Below are 14,639 nucleotides of genomic sequence, written 5' to 3' on the forward strand. Positions count from 1 at the left end.
ACTTTTTCCATCAATGACCAGATTGTGCATATTTTAGGCTTGGGGGCCACACAGTCTCTGTCACAACTGCTCAAAGCATGCAATATAGAAATGAATGGATATGGCTGTGTTCCAATAAAACTTTATTCATAAGAATAGGCAGCAGGCAGGATTTGGTCTCTGGGCCACGGTTTGCCTCCCCCTGGATTATGTAGCCATGGGACACGGAGAGAACAAGGACCCTGCAGGGTCACACACAAGCCAGTGAGTAGCAGGAAAATTTGTTCAATGGGAGAGATTTCTTCCTGCAGCCTCTGCCCCTGGCGGGGGTAGTGCCTGGGGGCCTCTCCGAGGCAGAGGCCAGCCAGGTCAGGGGTCGCCTGTAACTGGCCTCTTGTGTCCCACAGCTGCCGGGAAGGATTGCATCACCATACGCAATGCCACCTTCACCTGGTCCCAGGAGAGCCCTCCCTGCCTCCACAGGTACAGAACAACACCCGTGGTAACCGGCCTCATGATTTCAGGGAGAAGATGCGTGGGGCTCCTGCCGCCTCCCACCTGAGAGGTGGTGCAGGTTTCCAGCCTGGGACTGGAGGGTGGGTTAGGCTGGGCTGGGGCTCTGCCGGGGAGGTTCCCAGGGTGCACCTATACCTCCTGCAGGTGGGGACCTGCACAGCATAGACCAGTATCTCCTGCAGATGGGGACCAGTGCATCTGAATCTCCCCTATCACGGGGAGACACCCCTCTGCTCCCAGGCTGACCAAGACGATGCCACGGGAGGGCTGGCCAAGAGGAGCCCCAAGGTTCAGCCCCATCAACTGTGCTCACTTCTGTGCCCACTTCTGTGCCTTCTATATCAGTCCGAGGCCATGATCACCTGCAGCCCCCAACTCTACGGCTTGGTCTGTGTGGCTAAAAGTCTCAGCCAGCCCTGAAACTCCCTGAGAAGGAAGGAATATGCCCTGGGCAGTGTTTGTATTGGTTGTCATTCACTCCCTTCATCGACAGAGTGCTACCTATCAGCCGCGCTCTGTTCTAGGTATTGGGGATAGGGTGAAGGAAACAGACAAGGGCCCTGCTCTCTTGGGGTGACATGCTGATAGAGGTGAGGCCCAAACAGGAAGCCAGAGCAAGGGGACAGAGCACGATGGCATGTCTGGTGAGGGAACGCTTGGCATTCAAGCCAAGATCATAAGGAAGGAGTGTCTGGGAGAAGAGCTGTCTTTTTTTTTTTTTTTTTTTTTTTGAAACAGAGTCTTGCTCTGTCACGCAGGCTGGAGTGCAATGGCATGATCTCGGCTCACTGCAACCTCCACCTTCCAGGTTCAAGCAATTCTCCTGCCTCAGCCTCCCGAGTAGCTGGGATTACAGGCGCACGCTACCACACCCAGCTAATTTTTGTATTTTTAGTAGAGATGGGTTTTACCATGTTGGTCAGGCTGGTTTCCAACTCCTGACCTCAAGTGATCCACCTGCCTCAGTTCCCAAAGGACTAGGATTACAAGCATAAGCCACCATGCCCGGCCTGGGAGAAGAGCCTTCTAGGTGGAGGGAATGGCGTTTGCAAAGGTCCTGGGGCAGGAGTGTGCCTGGACCTGGGTTTCTCAACTTCAGCGCGGTTGATACTTTGGGCTGAAACTTCTTTGTTGGGGGCTCTCCTGTGCATTGTGGGATGTTTAGCAGACCCCCAGTCTCTACCCACTAGATGCCAGCAGCACCCCCTACCAGTTGTGACATCCAAAAATATCTCTAGATCTTGCCAAATGACTCCTGAGGGATGCAGTCACCCCCAGGTGAGAACCACTGACCTATTGTGTTCAAGAAACAGCAAGGAGGTCAGCATGGTCTAGGCCGAGCAGCTGAGGCACAGAGCGGCAGGAGGTGGGAGACGTCGTTCATGATCGTCAGGACTTTGGCTTTGACCCTCAGTGAAATGGGGGTGCTGGCGGGTTTAGCTGGGAAGTGTCATGATCTGACTTGGGTTTTAACAGGTCCCTCTGGTCACTGGGTGGAGAATGGGCTGTGGACACGGACAGGAGTGGGGTGGGACCAAGAGCAAGGGGAGGGAGGGAGGAAAGAGCCTATTTATTACAACAGCCAAAGCAGGAGGCCAGGCTGGTGAAACCCTCAGGCTATAGTCAATTCTGTGTGTGTTTGAATGTGGGTTGACATGCAGGCGTGTGTGTGCATGGTGTGGATGTGTGCACACCTGTATGCGTGTGAGTATGGATTGATTGGGTATGTGCATAGACTTTGTGTGTGTGTGTGTGTGTGTGTGTGTGGATGTGTGCCCACATTGTATGTGTTGCTGTGCACACTAGCATGCTTGTATGTGTGCAAATGTGCATGCATGTGTGCACGCTTTGTGTGCATGTGTGCATGTGTACATGCAGAGATGTGCACAGGATGGTTGCTCGAATAGCTAGACAAGGACTGGGAAAAGGAACGGTCCCCACAAGTCCTCTTGGAGACTCCCAGAGCAGGAAATCCTGGCTCCATCTGGGCCTCATCCTTCCTCACAGAGGCGGGTCGAACCCTAACCAAGGTCATGTCATGTCTCCCCTCTTGTGTGGCCAGAATAAACCTCACCATGCCCCAGGGCTGTCTGTTGGCTGTTGTCGGTCCAGTGGGGGCAGGGAAGTCCTCCCTGCTGTCCGCCCTCCTTGGGGAGCTGTCAAAGGTAGACGGATTCATGAGCATCAAGGTGAGGCCACCCCCCACCCGTCTGCTAGGATGTCCCCGTCCTGAAAGTCCCCCTTCCTCGCTGCCTTCCCATCCCTCCCCATTCCAGCCAAGCTCATTTTCACTGATTCTCTTCACCTCCCACCCACCACTGAGAGCCCAGCTCCCGCTGCTCCTCAAAACTTATCCCACCTCTGTCCCCATCATCCTCCTGTGACCAAAGTAAGTTGTGTTTTAGGGTGCTGTGGCCTACGTGCCCCAGGAGGCCTGGGTGCAGAACACCTCCGTGGTCGAGAACGTGTGCTTCGGGCAGGAGCTGGAGCCAGCCTGGCTGGAGAGAGTCCTAGAGGCCTGCGCCCTGCGGCCGGATGTGGACAGCTTCCCTGAGGGCGTGCACACTTCAATTGGGGAGCAGGTGAGAGTTTCGGGGTCTTTTTGTGACACGGAAACATTGCAGTTGGGGGTCATTTGGGTTCCTGACTCCTCGTGGGCAGTATGATGGAGAAATGGGGGGAGCAGTCAGGGAAGTGGGGGAGAAAGAGGGCTGAGCTCAGAATCAAGCACATAGTAGGTGCTCAATACATAATCATGAATCGATAAGTAGAAATAGACACAAAGAGAGAGGCAGGGAGTTGTGCCAGGGATTGGCGGTGAGGGGCTCTCTGACAGCTGAGAGGGAGAAGACCTAGACTCCTGTCTTACTCGGCCCTGCCTTGCTGGGTGACGTGGGTCTAATTGCTTCCCCTCTCTGGGCCTCACCAAAGGGCCTGGACAGAGAAGTGCAAGAAACAGGATACATGCATCTGGAGCTACGGATTGGGCAGGGGTTGGCAAACTGTGACCCCCCGCCAAATCCAGCCCACCACTTGTGGTGTTTTGTCTTGTTTTGCTTTGGAGATGGAGTCTCGCTCTGTTGCGCAAGCTAGAGTGCAGTGCCGCAATCTCGGCTCACTGCAACTCCACCTCCACGTTCAAGCAATTCTCGCACCTCAGCCTACTGAGTAGCTGGGATTACAGGCGCATGCCGCCACACCTGGCTAATTTTTGTATCTGTAGTAGAGACAGGGTTTCACCATGTTGGCCAGGCTGGTCTCGAACTCTGGACCTCAGGTGATCTCCCCATTTACCTCACAGTCAAAGTCGTGATCATCTCTAACGAGGTCCCTGTGACCTGGCTGTGGTATCCATTAGCCCCATCTTCCATCATCATCTCCCAGTTTTACTCCAGCCACCTGAGTCTCTGTGATATTTCCTGATATCACACACTCTGACCCCAGGGCCTTTGCACCTGCTGTTCCCTCTGCTGGAAAGCTCTTCCCAGGAGTCCCCAGGGTTCATCCCTCTCTTCTATCACCTTCACAGAGAGGCCTTTTCTGACCACCTTATCTACCACCACAGCAACCCTGCTAATGCTAGGGTACCCTACACCTGCACCTGCTTTTTCCTTTTTTTTTTTTTTCCTGAGATGGAGTCTCACTCTGTTGCCCAGGCTGGAGTGCAGTGGTGCAATCTCAGTTCACTGCAACCTCCACCTCCTGAGTTCAAGCAATCCTCCCACCTCAGCCTCATGAGTAGCTAGGATTACAGGCATGTGCCACCATGCCTGGCTAATTTTTTTTTCACTTTTTTTGTACTTTTAGTAGAGATGGGGTTTCACCATGTTGGCCAGACTGGTCTCGAACTCCTAACCTCAAGGGATCCACCCACCTTAGCCTCCCAAAGTGCTGGGATTACAGGTGTGAGCCACCACACCTGGCTCCACCTGCTTTAGTATTTATTCCTCATAGCACTTTCTACCTGATGTTACTTGTTTACGGATTGCCTGTCTCTCTCCCCTTCATTAGAATGATGGATCCATTCAGAGAGCAACAACTGTGTTTTGCTCATTGCTGTTTCCCCAGAACCTAGAACGCTACTGGGTATATGATAACCAGGCAGTAGTTATTAGTGGAATGAATGAATGTAAGAATGAATGAATGGCTGGGTGCAGTGGCTCACGCCTGTAATCCCAGCACTTTGGGAGGCTGAGGCGGGTGGATTGCTTGAGGTCAGGAGTTCGAGACCAGCCTGGCCAACATGGTGAAACCCTATCTCTACTAAAAATACAAAAATTAGCCAGGCATGGTGGCACACCTATAATCTCAGCTACTTGGGAGGCTGAGGTAGGAGAATCACTTGAACCCAGGAGGTGGAAGTTGCAGTGAGCCGAGGTCAAGCCATTGCACTCCAGCCTGGGCGACAGAGTGGAACTCCGTCTCAAAAATAAATAAAAATAATTTTAAAAAGAATGAATGAAGATAAGAAGGCCTAGATAGAATGAATAAGTTATAGTAATCAATAGTGCACATGGGAAATTATAGTTAATGATCATTTATTTGTGTATTTCAAGATAGCGAGAAGAGAAGGATTGTTGTGTTCACAATACAGAAGATAAATATTTGAGGTGATGACGATTTCAGTTACCCTGATTTGACCATTACATATTGTCTACAGCAGGGGTCCCCAATCCCCCTGGCCATGGATCAGCACCAGTCTGTGGACTGTTAGGAACTGGGCAGGCAGCACAGCAGGAGGTGGACAGAGGGCAGGCGAGTGAGGTTTCATCTGTATTTACAGCCACTCCTTATTGTTCGCATCACCGCCTGAGCTCTGCCTCCTGTTAGATCAGTGGCAACATGAGATTCTCACAGGAGCGCAAACCCTACTGTAACCTGCACATGTGAGGGATCTAGGCTGCGTGCTCCTTATGAGAATCTAATGCCTGATGATCCATCACTACCTCCCATCTCCCCCAGAAGGGACCGTCTAGTTCCAGGAAAATAAGCTCAGGGCTCCCACTGATTCTACATGATGGTGAGTTGTGTATTTCATTATACATTACAATGTAATAATAATACAAGTAGGCTGGGCGCACTGGCTCACGCCTGTAATCCCAGCACTTTGGGAGGCTGAGGCGTAGTGGATCACCTGAGATCAGGAGTTCGAGACCAGCCTGGCCAACATGGTGAAATCCTGTCCCTACTAAAAATACAGAAACTAGCCAGGCATGGTGGTGGGTACCTGTAATTCCAGCTACTCAGGAGGCTGAGGCAGGAGAATTGCTTGAACCCAGGAGGCAGGGGTTGCAGTAAGCCAAGATCACGCCATTGCACTCCAGCCTGTGTGACAAGAGCGAAACTCCATCTTGAAAATAATAATAGTTATAGTAATAATAATAATAATAGAAGTAAACTGCGCAGTACATGTAATGTGCTTGAATCACCCTGAAACCATCCCCTGGACCATCCCCCTGCCCCCAGGTCCATGGAAAAATTGTCTTCTGCAAAACCGGTCCCTGGTGCCAAAAAGGGTGGGGACCACTGCCCTACAGGTATCAAAATATCACTTGTGCCCCTCAAAGAGTTTCAACTATTACATATCAATAAAAGCTAAAATGAAACAATTACAATTTAAAATAAAAAAGTAGGACGGAAAAGCTACCACTGGATGAGGGAATAGGGAAATGAATGGTGTCCTCAGTGAAGGTGGTCTCAATGGAGACGGGGAAACAGAAGTTGGACTCAAAGGGATACAGGGAGTGAGAAGGAGGAGACAGAGTGGATTGGGAAGTGTGGGTAGCTCCTCCAGGAAGCATGCCGGGGAAGGGGAGAAGTGAGGTCGGGTAAGGATGGAGGCATTGTCGGCTTGAGAGCGAGTGCCTTTGATGCTGGGCGTGTCCCCAGGTAATAAGCATGTCGAGCTGCACCTCACTCTGATGGGCAGGTGTGCCCTGGCCTGCGCCAGCCTGGGCATCCCAGTTTCACCCTATAGATGCTGACTCAGGCCACTGTGCCTTTTGTGGCCACAGGGCATGAATCTCTCTGGAGGCCAGAAGCAGCGGCTGAGCCTGGCCCGGGCTGTGTACAGAAAGGCAGCTGTGTACCTGCTGGATGACCCCCTGGCAGCCCTGGATGCCCACGTTGGCCAGCATGTCTTCAACCAGGTCATCGGACCTGGTGGGCTACTCCAGGGAACAGTAAGTTTGGGAACATGTGTCAGAGGGCACAAGGCAAAGGCAGAGGGAGCCCTTAGCATCCAGTCCTAACCCGAATTTATCTCACCTCCCCCTTCCACTTGAGTCCAATTTTCCTCTTCGTATTGGTCAGCTTTTGCTGTGACAATGCTGTATAACAAACAATCCCCAGATCCCAGCAGCTTACAACAGCAGGGGTTTCTTGCTCATGGATCTGTGGTTTAACTACTACAACTTTGCCTTGGATGACTGGCCACGGTCAGATGGACTCCCTGTCTTCTTGTTTTGAGACACAGGCTAAAGGAGTCCCCTCTGTTTCTCTATTTGGACATGCTGTTCATAAGAAAGGTGGCAGGAGCACAAGAAGGGGAGCTGTCCCCACTCTGAGTCTGGGGACAACACCCCCACCCCAACCCCCAGCTCAGAAGGCTGGCCAAGCACATATGTGTAATTTTCTTCCTTCCTTCCTTTCTTTCTTCCTTCCTTCCTTCCTCTTTCTCTCTTTCTCTTTCTTTCTTTCTTTCTTCTTTCTTTCTCTCTCTCTCTCTCTCTCTCTCTCTCTCTCTCTCTCTCTGTCTCTCCCTCCCTCTCCTCTCCTCTCCTCTCCTTTCCTTTCCTTTCCCTCCTTTCTTGACAGAGTCTTTTGCTCTGTCACCCAGGATGGAGTGCAGTGGTCCAATCTCGCCTCACTGCAACCTCCACCTCCCAGGTTCAAGTGCTTCTCTTGCCTCAGCCTCCAAAGTAGCTGGGAATACAGGTGTGCACCACCATACCTAGCTAATTTTTGTATTTTTAGCAGAGACAGGGCTTAGGCCTATCAGCCAGGCTGGTCTCGAACTCCTGGCCTAAAGTGATCCACCTGCTTTGGCTTCCCAAAGTGTTGGGATTACGGGCATGAGCCACTGTGCCCAGCCACATGTGAGTAACTTCTACCCCTTCCCTGCCCAGACACGGATTCTCGTGACCCACGCACTCCACATCCTGCCCCAGACTGACTGGATCGTGGTGCTGGCAGATGGGGCCATCGCAGAGATGGGTTCCTACCAGGAGCTTCTGCAGAGGAAGGGGGCCCTCATGGGTCTTCTGGATCAAGCCAGACAGCCAGGAGATACAGGAGAAGGAGGTACTAGGTGGGCTTTGCTGATGCTCCATGCCTGGCTCCCGCCATCCTTGGGGAAAAAGGCTCAAAGGGTCCTACTGGCATGAATGGAGTGCTCTGGTCATACTCTCCCTGCGGGCCTAGGCCTGGAAGCAGACAGCTCTCCCACTCCAGGAATAGCCAATAACACCATCTATGAGCCAGGGGGTGTGCTAAGTGCTTCTGTAAAAATACACTATTTCATTTGATTCTCAGAGTACCCCCAGAGGCATGTGAAGTTATTGCTGTCATTTTACAGATGAGCCAACTGAAGCAGAGAGAGTGAAATCACTTGCCCAAGGTCACAAGATTAGAACTTGAATGTGTCCAACTCCGGAGTCTATGCTTACAGTTGCTATGGAGACAGCCCAAGAAGGACTTTGATGCCTAGAAAGCTACACCATGTTAGCTAGAGTTTCTAATAATCCAAAGAACACAGAATGTGCTGGATACATGACAAGTTTCTGGAAGTAACGTTGCCAAGCCAAGCTCACCTGCAATGACTGAAAAGTAGCAACTAACAGCACATCACATACGTTAGCTCATTTAATCAACATAATGCCCCTGTGAGGCTGGTACTAGAATCATTTCCATTTCACAGATGAGGAAACTGAGGCCCAGAAGTTAAGGAACTAGTCCCAGGTTACATGGCTTATAAGTGACAGCACTGGGATTTGAACCCAAGCAACTTGATTCCAGAGAATGTGTTTTTTAATCATTACACTTTATACTATCCCTTCATGACAAAGCAAGGACTCACACCCAGGTCTCCCTCAATCTCAGGCTTTGCTTCTTCTGAGAACATCTGCTTAGCACTGGCTCACCCTGCTAAAAACCTTAAGTGTTGATTCACAGTGTCACAGTCCTGAAGCTCGAAGATAGAACTTGCCTGCTTGTATTGGTTAGCTTTTGCTGTGATCATGCTGTGTAACAAATAGCCCCCAAATCTCATCAGCTTACAGTAGCAGTTATTTCTTGCTTACAGGTCTGTGGTTAAACTACTACAGATCTGCTTTCAGTGACTGGCCACACCTGGGGGATAGTGGTGGGGAGGTGTCCTTCCTAGGGGAGATGGTACCTGAGGGTAGGTGAGAGCCAGAAAAGAACATTCCAGACACAAGGAACTGCTTGAGCAAAGCTGTTGGGAGAAACAGAGATAACGTGACTTTGTATGGTGTTAAATGCTGTTTTTCCAACCTCAAGTTCATAGCAGGTGCTCAGTTATATTCACTGATTGAAGAAACGAATGAGTGAGTGAATGCCTGAAGGATGTTCCTGGAAGAACTCAGAGTGGGGTGTTGAGAGAGGTTGCTGGAGAGGTGGCAGGAGCCAGATCAGGGGAAATGGATGGTCAGAGCAGTTAAGGCCACATAGTCAGTGGGTATCAAAGTGGGTATCTGGGCCGTGTTGTGTGACAGGACTCTCTTGACCTTGCAGAAACAGAACCTGGAACCAGCACCAAGGACCCCAGAGGCTCCTCTGCAGGCAGGAGGCCCGAGCTTAGACCCGAGAGGTGAGTCCACCATGGTGCCACACTCAGAAGGGCACAGGCTGAAGCTGAAGTAGTAGCTGAAGGAACCACCCGCATCTCAGGCAGTTAGGGAGACAACAAAAACCATTATGGATGCAGAACCTGCTGCAGTCCCCCCATGGTGCCCTGCTGAGGGATAATTTACCAAAATTGGTCCAGTTAGCCAAGATGATTAGGTCCCCATAGGGCCAGTTCATGGAATGAACAATACGCCTTCCAGTGTGATGGGTGTCTTCAAGTGGGCTGAGGCCAGCTTGCTGGAGTGGTCTCAGTGCTGCAATAGGGCAGGACTGGTTCCTCCCCATAGCTGTAAACCACCATGCCAGGCCCGGTCACCTATGCTTTGACAGGTTGGCTATGCACAGGGTTTAGGTCTGTATGCACAGCATCACTTGACGCTGGCCAGAACACGTGGGCAAGGGGCCAGGAGGAGGACTGCAGTCCCCTCTTCTCTCAGCTCCCTCCAGCCGGGACACAGCTGGGCTCACCGTGGGGCTGTCTGCAGCAGAAGGACCTGCTGCCTGATACTCTCCCCTCTTAATGAGAGGGGTCTTGGGAAGCAGAACAGCAGGCCACTGGTACCAGGTGGCCCGAGCTTAAGTGCCTGCTATACAGGGGTGGGGGGCGGCAGCGATCTTGAGGGGCTTCCGTCCCTGGGGACCACAGGGGCTGATCCCCATCCCAGCTAGCCACCCTAAGGGCACTTCTCATTCACACGCACACTCACCATCTTCACAGTACACAAGAGTCTGAAGTAAGATCAGATGGATAGCTAGTCACGTTAAAAGAAAACCAGTAGATACATTAAGGCTGGGCACGGTGGCTCACACCTGTAAATCCCAGCACTTTGGGAGGCCAAAGTGGGTGGATCACTTGAGGTCAGGAGTTCGAGACCACCCTGGCCAACATGCTGAAACCCCGTCTCTACTAAAAATAAAAAATTTTTAAAAAATTAAAAAGTTTTAAGAAGCCGGTGTGGTGGCGTGTGCCTGTGGTCCCAACTACTCGGGAGGCTGAGGCAGGAGAATCGCTTGAACCCGGGAGGTGGAGGTTGCAGTGCGCCGAGATGCGCCGAGATTGTGCCAAATTAACCTCTAGCAAATTTAATGTGTCTGAGGCTTTTTGTTTTTTGGGGTTGTTTTTTGAGACGGAACCTTGCTCTGTCGCCCAGGCTGGAGTGCAATGGTACGATCTTGGCTCACTGCAATCCCCGCCTCCCGGGTTCAAGTGATTCTTATGCCCAGTCTCTTGAGTAGCTGGGATTACAGGCACATGCCACCAGGCCCAGCTAATTTTTGTATTTTTAGTAGAGACAGGGTGTTGCCGTGTTGTCCAGGCTGGTCTCAAACTCCTGACCTCAGGTGTTCCACCTGCCTCAGCCTCCCAAAGTGCTGGGATTACAGGCGTGAGCCACTGCACCTGGCTGAAAGATGTTAATTGAGCAAAGAATGATCTGCACATCAGGCAGCCCCTGAACCAGAATATGTCCAGAGAGGCTCTGGAACAGCCACGGGGTCAAAGATTAATGGACAGAAAAAGGAAGGTGAAGGACAGAAAACAGAAGTGGGTACAGAAACAGCCAGACTGGTTACAGCTCAGCGTCTGCTTTATTTGAACATGGTTTGCACCATTGGCTGCCTTTGATTGGCTGAAACTCAGTGATTGACACAGGAGTAGGCTGCAGTCTGTTTGAGTCCAGTTAGGTTACAGTTCACTATGTACAGGAAAACCTTTAGGCCAAAGTTAAAATATGTAAGGAGGCAGCTTTGCGCTAAACTTAATTTAATAGTAGGTTGGTAGACATGTATATGTAGATATACATATATGTAGATGAATGTTTCAATGGATGGATGGATAGATAATATTCCTATTTTTACAGCTGAGGAAACTGAGGTGCAGAGGTTAAGTCAGCCCACTTAACCATAGATAAAACATTCAAAAAGTCTTTAGCGTCTGAATTGTTCATAATTTATATTCTGCCAGTTGGACTGACAAATCTGATGGTAAACAGTAGGAGCAAAACAATTGCACCAAAGCTTAAGCCAAAATAAAAATTCTGAGAACAGGCTGGGCGTGGCAGCTCATGCCTGTAATCCCAGCACTTTGGGAGGCTGAGGCGGGCGGCTTGCTTGAGCTCAGGAGTTTGAGACCAACCTGGGCAACATAGCAAGACCCTGTCTCAAAAAAAAAAAAAAAAAGAAAAGAAAATTCTGAGAACGGAGTTCCAATGGTGGGCAAGTTAAGTTCATCCTGTGAACTGGCATCAGAAGAACGGGCTTGCTTGACCCTGGGATAATAGATGGCATTTAGCTGGGTACCACACAGACAGAAGGGAAGTGTGATATCTGGTCAGTATTTTGTTAGATAAATGAATGAATGAATGAATGAGTAGAGAGTGTATCCAGAGCTCAGTGGCTGTCAGTGGGCCTGAGGGTTGGGCACATACACCCCGCCATTGGGAGAGACACTGACTTTGTCTTCATTTCCTCTAAATGACAGGTCCATCAAGTCAGTCCCTGAGAAAGACCATACCACTTCAGAAGCCCAGACGGAGGTTCCTCTAGATGACCCTGACAGGGCAGGATGGCCAACAGGAAAGAACAGCACGCAATATGGCAGGGTAATCACCAGCTTCACCTACCCCTCCCCACCTGCTGCCGCCGCCTCCGGGGACCCAAGTCCTCCCAACAAATGTAGCACTTGCAGTGGGGCGGCAGTCATACTCACCTTTCTTGAGCACCTACTATGTGCCAGTAGCATTCTAGACCTTCATTTTCTTAATCCTCACAACCGCCCTAAAAAATAGATAATGATATGCTCAACTTCCTATATTATGTTCCTTCTTGTCATTCAGTTATCAGATTAAATATCATCTCCAGTCTCCCAGACTAAAAAAAAAAAAAAGAAACTGAAGTCTTTTAAAATGTATTTTATTTTGCTTTTGAGAAAGTGGCTTTCTCACTCACCCAGGCTGGACTGCAATGATGTAATCACAGCTCACTGCATCCTCGACCTCCTGGGCTCAAGCAATCCTCCTACCTCAGTCTCTCAAGTAGCTGGGACTGCAAGCTTGTGACACATGCCCAGCTAGTGTTTGTATTTTTAATAGAGATGGGGTTTTGCTATGTTGCCCAGGTTGGTCTCGAACTCCTGGGCTCAAGTGATCCTCTGTCCTCTGCCTCCCAAAGTGCAGGGGTTACAGGTGTGAGCCACTGTGCCTGGCCAAGAAACTGAAGTCTTAAAGAGTTAAGAGCCTTGTCTGTGTTTTCATAGCTAGCCTGGGACTCAACCTGGGACTCAAATCTGGGACCCAAGTCTAGGCCAGTCTGAGTCTGAAGTTTGTACTGTTTCTCCTCTTCTATACTGCTGTGTATCTCCACCCCTCTACTTATCCACCATCATCCACCTAGATGATCATCCACCCACCCACCCATCCATCCCACTTGCTCATTTATCCATCCCATTCATTCACCCACCTACTCATTTATCCATCCTACCCACTCATTCATCCATCCATCCCACCCACTCGTTTATCCATCCCACCCACTCATTTATCTCTCCATCCCATCCACTCACCCACCTACTCATTTATCCATCCCATTCACTTACCCATCCATCTATCCCACCTAACAATACAACAATTCCCTCACCTATGCATTTGTCTGTTCAGCTGTTCATCCATTCATTGATCTCTCCATCCATTCATCCACTCATTCATTCATACACCTACCTACCTACCCACCCACTCATTTATTCACCCACCTACCCTCTCATCCATCCAGCAAACATGTACACGGTACCCACTGTGTGCCAGGCTAAGTCTGGTGGAGATTAGATACTAGTGAAGATAAATGGAGAGCAAATAATTATGCTAATAAGCAAGCTATATCCAATCGCAATAAGTGCTATAAATAAGAATGATTGGGCGCAGTGGCTCATGCCTGTAATCCCAACACTTTTGGAGGCTGAGGCAGGTGGATTGCTTGAGACCAGGAGTTGGAGGCTGCAGTGAGCTATGATCATGTCACGGCAATCCAGCCTGGGTGACAGAGTGAGACCCTGCCATGGAGACCAACTGAGGGTCATGGTAGGTATGGATAGGATGCTCTGAGAAGTGCCATGTGAGCTTCCCCGAAGAACATGTGAAGGAACCAGTCATACAAAGGTCAGGAGAAAGAGCGCTCCAGGATAAGGGAGCAGCAGGTACAATGGCTCCGAGGTGGGAAGTAGCTTAGGGTGCCAGAGAAAGGGGTCCCATGAGGCTGGCAGGCAGTGAGTGGGGGCAAGATAAGAAGCTTGGAATTTATTTTTATTTTTATTTTTGAGACGGAGTTTCACTCTTGTCGCCCAGGCAGGAGCGTAATGGTGCAATCTCGGCTCACTGCAACCTCTGTCTCCCAGGTTCAAGTGATTCTCCCGCAGCTTCCCAAGTATCTGGGATTACAGGCGCCCGCCACCACAACTGGCTAATTTTTGTATTTTTAGTAGAGACAGGGTTTCACCGTGTTCGTCCAGGCTGGTCTCAAATTCCTGAGCTCAGGTGACCCACCCGCCTCGGCCTCCCAAAGCGCTTACAGGTATGAGCCACCTCGCCTGGCTGGAATTTCTTCTGAGAGCAAGAGATAGCCATGGACAGGCCAGCAACAAGATATAATTAGATTAATGTTTTCAACAGTGCTGTCTGGCTGCAGCTGTGCAGAGAACTTCAGATTTGTAGGAGCAGGACGTTAAGCCAGTGGCTGACCCGTTCTGCGCCTCAGTTTCCTTATCTGTGAAATTGAGGTTATTATGAGCAGAGACACATGCCTGACCCATGGTGAGTGTTCAAGAAAACCCTTCTGGCTGGGTGTGGAGGCTCACACCTGTAATCCAAGCACTTTGGGAGGCCGAGGAGGGAGGATCGCTTGAGGCCAGGAGTTTGAGACCAGCCTGGGCAACATAGCAAGACTCCAACTCTTTAAAACTATGAACATTAACAAAGCATGGTGGTACAAACCTATAGTCCTGACTACTCGGGAGGCTGAGGCGGGGGGATTACTTAAGCATGGAGTTCAAGTCTGCAGTGAGACATGATTGCGCTGGTGTACTCCAGCCTGGGTGACATGGGTGACAGAGTGCAAGACCCTGTCCTTAAAAAAATAAATAAGGAAAATAAAGAAAAACAAAAGAAAAAATATTAATACGAGCTCACTGGGGATTGTGTAGGAGATGGGGGTTCTAAGGCTGGCTGGGGCCTGTCTGTGGGAGGCGCGGCGGGAGAACCTGTGGGGTCTGTGTGGTGCTTCCGTCTGCCCAT

At 50.3% G+C, this 14,639-nt stretch overlaps 1 protein-coding gene across 2 annotated transcripts in view; it reads left to right on the forward strand.

Moving 5' to 3' along the window:
• Positions 1-14,639, forward strand: part of ABCC6 (ATP binding cassette subfamily C member 6) — a 70,888-nt gene that overhangs the window by 37,805 nt on the left and 18,444 nt on the right. For both annotated transcript variants that reach the window (XM_025370498.1, XM_025370497.1), the window contains exons 15-21: positions 387-462; positions 2,558-2,684; positions 2,901-3,077; positions 6,510-6,677; positions 7,623-7,797; positions 9,250-9,325; positions 11,843-11,963. In XM_025370498.1, coding sequence (XP_025226283.1) covers positions 387-462; positions 2,558-2,684; positions 2,901-3,077; positions 6,510-6,677; positions 7,623-7,797; positions 9,250-9,325; positions 11,843-11,963 — 920 coding nt within the window. The remainder of the gene's footprint in view (positions 1-386; positions 463-2,557; positions 2,685-2,900; positions 3,078-6,509; positions 6,678-7,622; positions 7,798-9,249; positions 9,326-11,842; positions 11,964-14,639) is intronic.

The sequence above is a fragment of the Theropithecus gelada genome, chromosome 20 (genome assembly GCF_003255815.1).
Source record: "Theropithecus gelada isolate Dixy chromosome 20, Tgel_1.0, whole genome shotgun sequence".
Taxonomy (NCBI): Eukaryota; Metazoa; Chordata; class Mammalia; order Primates; family Cercopithecidae; genus Theropithecus; species Theropithecus gelada.